This window comes from Monomorium pharaonis, chromosome 1 (genome assembly GCF_013373865.1).
Source record: "Monomorium pharaonis isolate MP-MQ-018 chromosome 1, ASM1337386v2, whole genome shotgun sequence".
Taxonomy (NCBI): domain Eukaryota; kingdom Metazoa; phylum Arthropoda; class Insecta; order Hymenoptera; family Formicidae; genus Monomorium; species Monomorium pharaonis.
The window spans coordinates 396533-407860 of NC_050467.1; the positions used below are offsets into that span (position 1 = coordinate 396533).

General features: G+C 39.4%; 2 protein-coding genes across 6 annotated transcripts; one reads left to right on the forward strand and one right to left on the reverse strand.

Annotated features, from left to right (window-relative positions):
• Positions 1-203: 203 nt before the first annotated feature.
• Positions 204-8871, forward strand: LOC105830562. Of its 5 annotated transcripts, none has more exons than XR_001138577.3 (10): positions 206-935; positions 1200-1342; positions 1441-1464; positions 1967-5103; positions 5238-5790; positions 5877-6086; positions 6183-6195; positions 6387-6513; positions 6637-6708; positions 6801-6870. XR_001138577.3 is itself a non-coding variant. In XM_012669951.3 (10 exons), exons 1-10 carry the CDS (start codon positions 848-850, stop codon positions 7328-7330), a joined length of 4893 nt encoding a protein of 1630 aa, XP_012525405.1. In that variant the 5' UTR covers positions 206-847; the 3' UTR covers positions 7331-8871. The 5 variants fall into 5 exon arrangements, 3 of the variants coding, with proteins under 3 accessions (XP_012525407.1, XP_012525405.1, XP_012525406.1); XM_012669951.3 differs by having other exon boundaries at positions 6183-6191; positions 6801-8871; XM_012669953.2 differs by lacking the exon at positions 1441-1464 and having other exon boundaries at positions 204-935; positions 6183-6191; positions 6801-8871.
• On the reverse strand, positions 8862-11273 carry LOC105830561 (WD repeat-containing protein 13-like). Its single transcript, XM_012669950.3, has 4 exons — positions 10651-11273; positions 9896-10572; positions 9531-9823; positions 8862-9435 (listed from the first exon to the last, which is right to left on the reverse strand). The coding sequence occupies exons 1-4, from the start codon at positions 10775-10777 to the stop codon at positions 9189-9191; spliced, it is 1344 nt and encodes a 447-aa protein (XP_012525404.1). The 5' UTR covers positions 10778-11273; the 3' UTR covers positions 8862-9188.
• Positions 11274-11328: the final 55 nt, after the last annotated feature.

Genomic DNA, 11328 nt, shown 5'->3' on the forward strand with positions numbered 1-11328 from the left:
TTCGCGCGATCTCGACGAATCAAATGCACTAATAAAAGCGCAATGCGCCATATTGTTGATCACAAGCGACCAATTATCGTTTTTTTTTTCATTCGCTACGTCAGAAATTGTGTCAACAACATGGCGTGTCGCTGATCGGACTCTTGTCCTTTTCATAAATCATCGCCTTCCCTCTCCCTTCCCCTTCATCTAGATAGAGACGAGACTGACATCCAATTGTTGGAGTTACATATTTTCAAGTTCATAGGGTAAATGTCAGGCGGATGTTTTTGACGTATCCAAAAACAAAATTAAAACTCGCAGGACCCCTGAACTATAATACACGAATACACGCGCGGTCGGCACGTGAGAAACGGAAATAAACTGTCTGCGTTTTCTCCCACCAAGGCGGGCTCTGTTATTCACGCGAGAACGAGAATGCGCGAGAATGCCTGGTGCGGAGAAGAAAAGCCGCGCGTCGTCTCTTGGTGTCGCGCGCGAGTGATCGTCCTCCGGCGTCGTCGTTAACTTCTCCTCCGTCGGCGTGTTGTATTTTGTACACACCAACGTATGGTGTCATGCACGGCCCGGATAGGCCCGTGTCCACTGTGCTGCGCGTTCCGCTACCTTTCGCCAGCGCTGCCGCTACGTAGACGGAGGCGCCGCGGGGTGGTGCACGCGGGACGAGGACTATGAGCGCGTTGTCGTCGACGACCTGTCGTGTAACGTCTGTGACGACTGCCGTCTGTAGGATCGCGGCTCTGAATCGTCGCCACCGCGGACGCGAGGCCACGAGAATGACTTAAGCGTCCAGCTTGTCACTGCCGGAATCGTAACGCGGACGATAAGGAACTGTCCTCGGGACACGATGCAGAGTCTACGTCGAATGTGCTGGCTGTTTTGGGTGGGTCTACCGATGCTCGCAGCCTACCCTGTACCTTCGCCCCTCGCCGCTGGTACGTCGTTTGGTTTCTTTGCGTCAGTACGTGCATTATGTTACTCGTGAATATCAATCATCACTTATTAAATTCTATCACATATGTATCTACGTGTACATTGTTGGATAGGCAGGAGAGGGTGACTGTTACTTTCACACCTTTTTTTTTTTTAAAAAATAAGTAAATAAACCACGAGTGGCATTAACAAGTAACACTGACAATGTATATAACAGTGATTTTAAATATTGCCGGAGCTAGCGTTGAATAACGTTTTTATTGCAGATTCAGAATATGCACGTACTTCCTGGCAGTGGGAACATTATTGGATGCGTTATGCGATTGCTCTGTCGAGCGTTACTGCCACAGCATTAACTTTGGCTGGGTGTCTTTGTTGCCAAAGGCACAGAAGACCTAAAGGATTCCAGGTAGTTTAGAGAGATTTTTTACACGCTCAAGTAGCTAAGAAAAAATAATGTCATTGTTGTAAAATTCTAACATCAATATCTGCATTTTCTAATTATAGGACAAAGCAGAAAAATGCAATCAGGTAACATTGATGTGTTGCGGATCCTTTTATATGTCGCCATTAAATCAGTTATTAGTTTCAATAAGAATGTGAACAAAATTAATATTTCACTAATTTCGAAAGTAACACAGACTCTATTTATATAAACTTAATTAATATATAAATAAGTATTTATGAATAAAGAACTGCATTTTCTTCTGAATAGATTACATCTGAAAAAGTTATTATAGATAGGGTCTAATAATATCATTTTACAATTAATACATTTTACATGTAATTCAATGTTATTGTAGGATTAGATCTTTATAATTTTTAATGTAGATGATACCTTAAAAAAATAGTTTTATTGTATATTTTGTAATTATAAACATTAGATGCGCCCCTCTAAGTTTACCAATTTCTTCTAGATATGTTCATGAGTAGCATGCGTAGCACATTAGCAAGAAATTTTTTGTCTGCATTTTACATCGTACTACATAATCGTATAGAAGCACATAAAACAACACTGTCATTATCGTTATAGGAATTCAAAGATGGAAGCAGTACGGGACATGAAAATGCATTTGATCAGTCCGTCGAAGGATTGGAATTGGACGCCTCCAGGACGTTGGCTGCTTCTGAAAGAATTCAATTTGAACCCTTACCAGTGGATTCAATCGTATCTGGAACTAAAAGTACTCCAAAACATAAAGCGATACCGTTGTCAGCGCCGCGTATCGAGGATCAAGATACGGATCGATCTATTCTACAGGAGCCATGTAGCGAATGGTTCAACTCCGACGAGCTTTACGTTCCTAGAGAGAAACTTAAATACCTTAGAGAAATAGGTCACGGATGGTTCGGAAAAGTTGTTGAAGGTCGGGCGGATTTGGAACAGTCGAAAGGCATATCGAAATCGGGTGGCGTGGTAGTGAGAATTCTTACCGAAGAGGCTACTACCAGAGAAAAGGCTTGGTTTCTCGGCGAGGCTACGCCATACTTGAAGCTACGCCACCAAAATGTCTTGGCTCTACTTGGTTTCTGCCTGGAAACCGATCCATATCTTCTACTGTTTGAGTCTTGTCCAGCTGGCGATCTAAAAGGTTTCTTGCTCTCAAATCGTGATAGTAAGTCGAGAGAAACGCTCATTAAGGAAAACGTTCCGATACGAATTGCAATAGAAATCGCATCTGGTTTGAAGCACATGCACAATCATGGCTTTGCGCATACAGATCTCTCGGCAAGAAACTGTCTGATTGCTCCAGACTTATCAGCCAAGTTAGGTGATTATGGTACCGGTGTCGAGAAATATCCTGATGACTACTATATAGTAGGAGATCGAGCCTTACCAATTAGATGGTCCGCGCCGGAAAGTTTGAACTGTACGGACACCACCATCGAAACGCAAGAAATCACGTTACAGGCCAATATGTGGACCTATGCTGTTCTGCTCTGGGAGATTGTCAGTTGGGCAGAGAGACCTTACAACGATATGAACGACGAACAGGTCATTCAGATGATTCTATCTCTAAAAAAGCAATTTTTGCCTAACGGTACGCGATTGCTACAAAATTATCTTACTAATTGTCCGCCAAATATATTACAAATGATTCGCTTGTGTTTCAATATCAATGCGAAAGACAGACCTTCCTTAGACGACGTGAAGCAAATTCTTCTTAATGAACATTCGGCGCACATGGATTTCGAGCAACGGTGGGAGAGTCTACGCGCAAATAGCAAACAGCACGTACGCAGTGCTAGCTTGCAAGATCTACGTGGTAGTATTGATTCCGACTACTGGACTCATATAGTGGATGACGCGCAAACGACGGACTCACTACAGTCCTCGTTTCGTCTTGGACCTGATGAACAAGTGAAAAATATCCCTAAAATGAAAACTACCACGATATTTCATGAGTCTGGTTCTGAAACCGAAGAGGAGAGCTGGAAAGGCCGAATCGAGAAGGGCGTTTATACTGAAAAGGTTAAACAAAAGTCCAAATCGGTGACAGATCTTATGGTGCTTGTACATATCGATCCTGATTCGGATGCTGAATGGTCACTGGGAGCGCAAACGTCGGAGAAGAACATCAAGAAAAAGGTACCCGTGACTGGTAGCGACAGCGACCTTAGGCATACCGTGCCTGCGGACGAGTTTGATGAAACGTTGAAGAAGTTAAGAGATCCTTTACCGATCAATACTACCAACAAAGTCCGATCTTTGGAAAATTTGGAACGGCCGAAGCTCTTGACTTTGACTATAGATCAGGGCCAGACACCGATCTTACGTCTCTCCTTGGACAGCACGGAAAAAACTCCGGAAAACAACGATGTGCAATTTAATACGAGTACAGATAATATACAACGCGACGGTGAGAAACACGTATTAAGACTTTTATCAAAGGGTGATCCAGATCTCCCTCTTCTTCGCTATGTACCTGACCAAATGTCCTCCGTTGAAGGAGTAGATGAAAAAAGGGACGATCACGAAAAGCACAATGTACCTCTTGTAAGTAAGGAGGATAACAATGATATTTCTAATCGTTTTGTTTCGAATAATACCGAGACCAATATGATAGACGTTTTACTTTGGAATCACGCGTTAGATTCCGCTTTAGAGCACAAAGTACCAGGCTTCTCGGATGAAGGGGAATTCAACGAGTATATAGACGCATCGACTGAGCAAAGTAACGTTAGTGTACCAGAATTGACTGTAACCACCAGGTCTACACCAGACACACCACCGTTTTGTAACGCTTATTCGATTTATACTGCCGATGATAGCTTTTCTAGGATAGAGAACGCGGAAATAGAACGAAAACCATTGCCAAATGACGAAGAAGAGGAAAGAAAACAGTTATCTACACCAGATGATGAACAGAGCTCCGATTCCGGTTTTCGGGACAAAGAGTCTTGCGAGGAAGAGGAAGCAATTTGTTCAGCATCCGGCAACCCCTTGTCTTCAGTCAACAGTAATGCGGTTTCCAGATCATCATATTCCGAAGAAGAGCCATTCCAAATTCTATTTGAGTTAGATACTATCCTAGACGCAGAATATTACGCCACGCCTGCTGGCCCTGAATGTATAACGGAACGTGCAATTTCCACACCTGACGAGAAGGACGTATCGCCTTCGAAACAGAATACTTTTGACTTACATGATGCCTCTGTTAATGTTGACGTTACCAATTCCGATCCAAATACGAAGAAAAGTAGTCCGAATCGAGTGAAAGTAACACATGAATATGAAGTTTTAGAAGACATTGAGACAGAAAAAAAAGAAACAACTCCTGAAAAAATGCAGAAATTTAAGGCCAAAAGTGATATACATCAATCGCGAGATTCAGAAACGGAGACACGCGTTTTAAAATTGGACACCTTTAATATCCAGCGAGATGAACAGTGCTCGCAGGGCGATTGCGAGAATGAGGATGAGGATAGTTCGACGATGAGCTTACGTAGCGACAATTCGTACGTGTCGTTTGGTATGGAAGAAGAATTCGTAACGGCGATTCGTAACGAACTCAGGGAAAAATTGCCTCAGGCTCAGATGCAGATCGTTGAAACCTTGGAAGTACACGACGACGAAAATCCTTCCATCTCTGACGACGCGTACGGCAAACAGTGGGATGATGAAGATTTATCCAATCAAGTTAGCGGCGGTGTAGATATCTCAATCAGGTACGATTTTTTGAAAATATTTTATTTAACTACGAAATAAATAATGACTTTTTTATTATATATATTTTTTATTATAATTTTGTTATTTTTTCTATTATATCTAATATAGTATGACATTTTTCTATTGTGTCCAGGTATAATGTGTATGGGACACCACTTAGTCCTATTCTGGAAGAACGAGAAAGCACATCTGAATCTTTAATGTCGAACTCTAGAGAAACATCCGTTGCTTCGAAAGAATCGATGCCATCCGAAGATGTGCTAATGGTGGACACTCGTACGAATGAAATGATATTATTGGAAGGACGATTACAAGATGAAGATCGAGATACGACGAATGGCGATCTGTCTGAAGAGGAGAATTCTTCACTTGTTCACTTGTTTACTTGTTCAGTAACGCATCCATTAGAAGAAAAGCCGCATATTGTAAAGACAAGCGGAGGCGCGCCATTACCGAGCCCTGAGGAAGAATCCAAATGGCAGCAGTTACCATCGTCTTTTCCATTACCTCTACCAATACAAGATGATTTAATGTCGACGAGTTTTGTTACTAAACACGAATGTAGTCAAGATGATGACGAAGAGGAAGAAGAAGAAGAGGAGGAAGAGGAGGTGGAAGAGGAAGAAGACGAAGATGGAGAAGAAGATGAAGATAATAGTTCTAGTTCTGGTGAATTTGTATGGAAGGTATGTAGCTTCAAAAATATTGTAATACCTTCAAAAATATTCAATCTTATTGTTTTCTTTTTTATATTTGATAAAAATTTCCACAGAGATACAATGAGCCACATATCGAACAGATACGAATCAGAAGTACTGTGAATAATGATGGAGCGAATACACCGACGAGTACCGAATTAGAAGAGGAATTGGCGGTCGAAGACGAAGAGGAAGAAGAAGAATTTACACCTTCGGCCTGGAATGCTGCTTTAGCGCCACATCGATCGGCACTGAGGTCTCCGGACAAAACGTTAAAATCAGGGGTAAATACTGTACAAGTAAACATATATACAAAACTATACACTCCCTATAGCACACTAATATTAATAATATCTTTTTCCTCTATCAATTGCCGCTAGGATGAGTTGGTAGGTGTGTCGATTACTTAAGTACAGAGCAATGCATGTAATTTTAATTCTTCTCCCGTGACTTTCTTTTGCAGAAATTTAATTTGAGGTACTTGGCGCACGTACATTTTAAACACGCTAGACATATATCAAATATAGATGTAACTCAAGCACATATTTCTCTACAATCAGAATAACAACATACGATTCTTGTAGGATCAGAAGAAGAGCGTATGGTTCAAGAAGCAACGCTATCAGTGCGTGTACGAGTATCCGAAGGAAACGTTACCTGCGGACAATCAAGCGGATCCTATTACCAACTCGGAACCAACGTCATATTCTGGTATACTTTTTACATATGATCAATTAACATTTTATATTTATTTAAATATTTCCTGAATTGAATATTAAAAAGACAAATATCTGGATGTGAATAAAAAATTCAGTTTATTCTTTTGTGTTATAGATTGGGAAGAAATGATGAATGAACCACGATTAGATTTATATCCTTTAGATTATGACGATGCCAATCATGTTGGTATGTATAAAATCAGCAAGGCTTTTATACGATATATCACATATTCTTTTCAATACCTATATGACATATGACAATGTTTATTTTTGTTATAGGAAACGAAGAATTTTTTGTGACTAGCTCAAATCGACCGTTTCAATTTCAAACTGGCGAAAGTAAGTACGTCAGTCAATTTTTTCCCGGTGCAAACGTAACTTCATTGGTTGACGATCGGGATGAAACAGATAGTTGCCGACCGCACCAAAACAACGTTGATTTCGCGCATGAATACGAACAGTGTCAACAACATCAATTAGGAGAGTTAAGACACACTAGAGATCGTTTGAAATTGAATTTGGTATCGTCGAATGGTACACCGTCTGTCCCGTTTATTTCTGCGAAACAATCTCATACAGACGACGAGCAGTTAGACATTAAAGAGAATCACGAATCGGAATTTGTAGAGAAAATCGTCACGCAGGACCGACAATGTATCGTATCGAGTCCAATGAATGACGATAACGCATTGCCAAAGGTGCCTCATGAAGATGTTCAAGTCGGTCCATCTTCTACAAGAATTTCTCAGTGTGATAGTCAAGAGACACTGGAAACCACCGAGAAGTGCAGTGTTTTAGCTCGTGATTAAAATGAGACTAAAGTCTGTAATAAAGTTTTAGGAAAGACAGTTTATTCCAAGTCCGTCCGAAACAATCTCGTCGTGAAGATAGTGATTCTCTTTATTAACACACGCGATCCGATTGATTATCACCGATGAGATTATTACTACGAATCTCGAACAAATGTACATAAGAAAAACGTAGCGGATAATTCACAAGGCTATACAAGTCGATCGGTTGTCTAATGGATCTTGTTAGCGGAATTGTTATGACTGTAACGAAAAAATCGTGTCAATATATATAAATAATCACGACTTTTTATTATTAATATTAATATTATTAATAAAGCTTTCTATCCGCATAATAATTTAGTCGTGATAGAACAAAGTAACAACGGAAAGACTGTAAAAAGTGGATATACGAGTATTAATTTTAGACAATCGATTTGTAGAAGCTACATCGAATTACGATGAATAATTCGTTGCGCGTGTAAATAATTATTGTTTATAGTATAAGTGTTATAAACGAGCAGTAGTGCCTATGTAGAACAACACGATTATTTTTGTGACTACTCTATAAGAAACTATATAATTGTCTTTCACGTCATCTTTTTAATTTTTCTTTGCCAAACATTCATTGTCATATGTTGATATTAAACATTATTAACAAATCTGCTCTCTACATTATCAAAGTATTGTACAGCAAAGTATGTAAGGGACTGCCATCCCACTTATAAGGATTTGTGGCAAAGAAAAAATGTGAAAATATTTGCACGACTAATTTTCTATATGATATATATACAATGTATTGATAGACTTTTACTTTTATTAGATCTGTGATGAGAATATAATGCGTATATCGATATGTTTTATATTGGATTTAAGGAAACAAGATGAGAGTTCTTGCATTATCTAATATATTTGAGTTGGAACTTTGCGTATATCGTACTAATGCGAGAATCTGTCAAATCAAATTGTTTTACTCAAATGCGTGATATAAAAAAAGTGATCATATTACAAAACATTTGCCTTTTCTATGGTAACGCAACAGAAATATCAAATATTTACTTTTATGTTAACGAATAACTTTTTGTGCGTCTATAGTATATTTGTTTCACGATACACATGTGAAAGTGCAATACAAGTAATCATTAAATTCAGTATAGCACATTAATATTTCTATAGACCTGAGATACTCGCGGAAACGCGATAAACATGGATACGATCGCAAATGCTGTTTTAGAGAAATTTTTATAAATATTTATTCGCAACAATGTATCTCGTTGTATTATTCGTCCTGGACACGAAGAGACTGTTGTAATTAGAAACGAATCAATCGAAACTATCGAAATACAAATATAGTTTAGCGTTGTACGAAAATCGTGTGGAAATTGTGTCATTCACGGATGCATGCGATATTGAGAAGATATACAAACGAATCGCTACTATTATAGCACCGCGAGTGCTATCATGTCTCCGCTATCACCACACCTATTATTACTGATACTGCTTTGTGCTCACACTATGACATAAGCTAAAATAGAGAACAATTAATATATTGTTATACAGAAGATATACAGTTTATTCAATCAGACCTCTACAGTTTAGTCCATTTTTTAATATCCTCATTTTTTTGTATACAATATTTTTTATATTTTTCTTTAAATGTGAATTTGTTATTACACAAATGTATATATAAAATATATATGTAATAATATTAAAATTTTGATCTCTCTAGATCTTTATAAAATCTGTACATATATGCATTTATACATTGTTTTACACAGGTATATTTATATTGCAATATTTTTATATTATTTTGGTTTATAACCCGAAAAATCTGAACATGAATCATTCTTTTAGTTTGATGAAAATTTCACAGAATATCTTACAAATTACGTTGATGATTACGCCATAGTATAATCAATCCGTCATGGTCCGCAGATGCGAGTAAAGATTCGTCATAATTAAAGGACAAAGCTAGCGTAGGTGTTGCGTGACCATGCAGTCGATTGATCCGAGCGGCCTTTCCCTCTCTCGCTGAATCCAACAAATGAACAGCACCATCTTCCGATCCTGTGGCTATTAAACACGCGCCCATTTGGGGACAGAAAGTGGATCTCAAAGGATAAATCCTATCAAAAAATGCAAGCAAACATGCAATATTATATCTTACATATAAATATTCAAGCAAGAAAAAAACGAGAAACTGTTTTAATAAAAATAATACCTATGCTTAACAGGATATTTCCTCCAGAAATATAAAGAACCGTGGCAATCTGCGACACGATATAATAGCACAGCGTTGCACGCGCTGCTTACTAACAGCGCAGCCCAAGGAGCATCTTTCGATAACCAGGAACGCCAGGAGAGACTAGTTATCATTCCACCAGTCTCCTGTACTCTCTGCAATTTGGTCAGCCGCCCTATGCCGGGTTCCAACCGAAATGCCACAATAACGCCTCTGTCATTGCCTGCCCAAATCACTGAACCACCACTGCCTTCACACGCCAGGGAAAGAATCTGAAGATATTACATAACAATTTGAACAAGCTTTCTAAATTGGTCGCTCTTTCTCTCGATATAAAAACTGACCTTTCCACCAATTTTACAGAATCCGCCGCGCGTGTATATGCCAGTAGATACGTTTAGAATCTGAATTAGTCCTTGAGAATTACCAGCTATTATTAAATTATTATTAGCGGGTATGAAATTGCAGCACAGGATTTCCGCTCGCTGCTGATCATCCACTACTCGCAAACAAATTGGCTCTACGTCCGCGCATACTCTCCACAGCCTTATCGTCGCGTCCAGGGAGGAAGAAACAATCAGATCATTGCTGATGCTCCAATCAAGAGCAGTCACACCATTACGATGACCCTCCAGGAGAGCGATCACCTTAGGAGGTGTGCTGACAACTTCGCATATGGACAGAGTACCATCCAGCGACGCGCAACATAGTTTGGACCTATCATTGTTGGCAAACTTGAGCATCGTCACAGCTGCCTTGTGCTGATCGAAAACATGATGAACTCCAGCAAATGCAAAGTTCTCTGCCGTCGATCTTCGTTGTACACCTCGTTGATGTCTCGTTCTGTTCTCCGATGATTCCTCGCTTATCGTGTGACTTCCCACGCTGTTTTGCTCCAGTTTTTCTCCGTAACGCCGCCGCAATAATTCCGATCGTAGTTTCAGGTACTGTGCGCCAATTTCTGGATCTGTAGAAAATTTCTCCCGGAGCAGTTGATTTCTCCGGCGAATATACAACATACCTACAGTAACCATAAATGTAAAGATGATCAAAGACGATTAACTGATTAAAGTAAATACGAAGAAAGCGTTAAACGTACCTAAACTAGGATGCTTATTAGCTCGCAGTGTGTTATACTTTGCGTCGAGTGCGAATACTTGTTGATGCCATATAGTTGCCATCTTCCGTGATGCACCAACCTCGATGCTTTGTACTTCTGCTGTCATCGATGTAAACGGTAAGGTAATATTTACGTGATATTTTATACAAGCATTTCAAGAAAATTTTCTTTCAAACTGCATGACGCAATTTGTATACGTAGCGCAAAGCTTACGTATCTTTGTAAAGAAACGCGTGCACGCAGTAACTAAGAATAAAATAGAATAAGGAAACCGTCGCAAATATATTCTCTTTCATTTTCATTATTCAAGATGAAATTTTTAATTGACATTATTGACAAATCGATCTTATTCGATCGTAAACGTGTTGTGACGTGTATCTCTTCAGACAGCGACGCAGCGACGTCTCGCTTCCATATCGAACTTTCCTGCCTTTCCTTCCGATAGTTTTAACATTGATCATCGTTCGAGAGATCGCGTGGTCCTGACTTGGCTACAATTATGCTATTTACAATATTTGACTAATCGCTTTTTAACAATCCTCTTTTGTATTACAAGGTTATGGCGCACTTCCATCACTCCAGGATTCGATTCTCGGCCACGAGACTCCTCAATATCGATTAGAGTACGCCGCGAATTTCAAAATAAACAATAGATGT

Excerpts from the sequence above, each read along its gene's own strand:
- LOC105830562 (XM_012669951.3), top strand. The coding sequence starts at position 848 with ATGCAGAGTCTACGTCGAATGTGCTGGCTGTTTTGGGTGGGTCTACCG. Across the intron at positions 936-1,199 it reads ACCTTCGCCCCTCGCCGCTG|ATTCAGAATATGCACGTACT; the intron begins GTACGTCGTTTG and ends TTTTTATTGCAG. Across the intron at positions 1,343-1,440 it reads GAAGACCTAAAGGATTCCAG|GACAAAGCAGAAAAATGCAA; the intron begins GTAGTTTAGAGA and ends TTCTAATTATAG.
- LOC105830561 (XM_012669950.3), bottom strand. The coding sequence starts at position 10,777 with ATGACAGCAGAAGTACAAAGCATCGAGGTTGGTGCATCACGGAAGATG. Across the intron at positions 9,824-9,895 it reads TCTGTAAAATTGGTGGAAAG|ATTCTTTCCCTGGCGTGTGA; the intron begins GTCAGTTTTTAT and ends TAATATCTTCAG. Across the intron at positions 9,436-9,530 it reads AAATATCCTGTTAAGCATAG|GATTTATCCTTTGAGATCCA; the intron begins GTATTATTTTTA and ends ATTTTTTGATAG.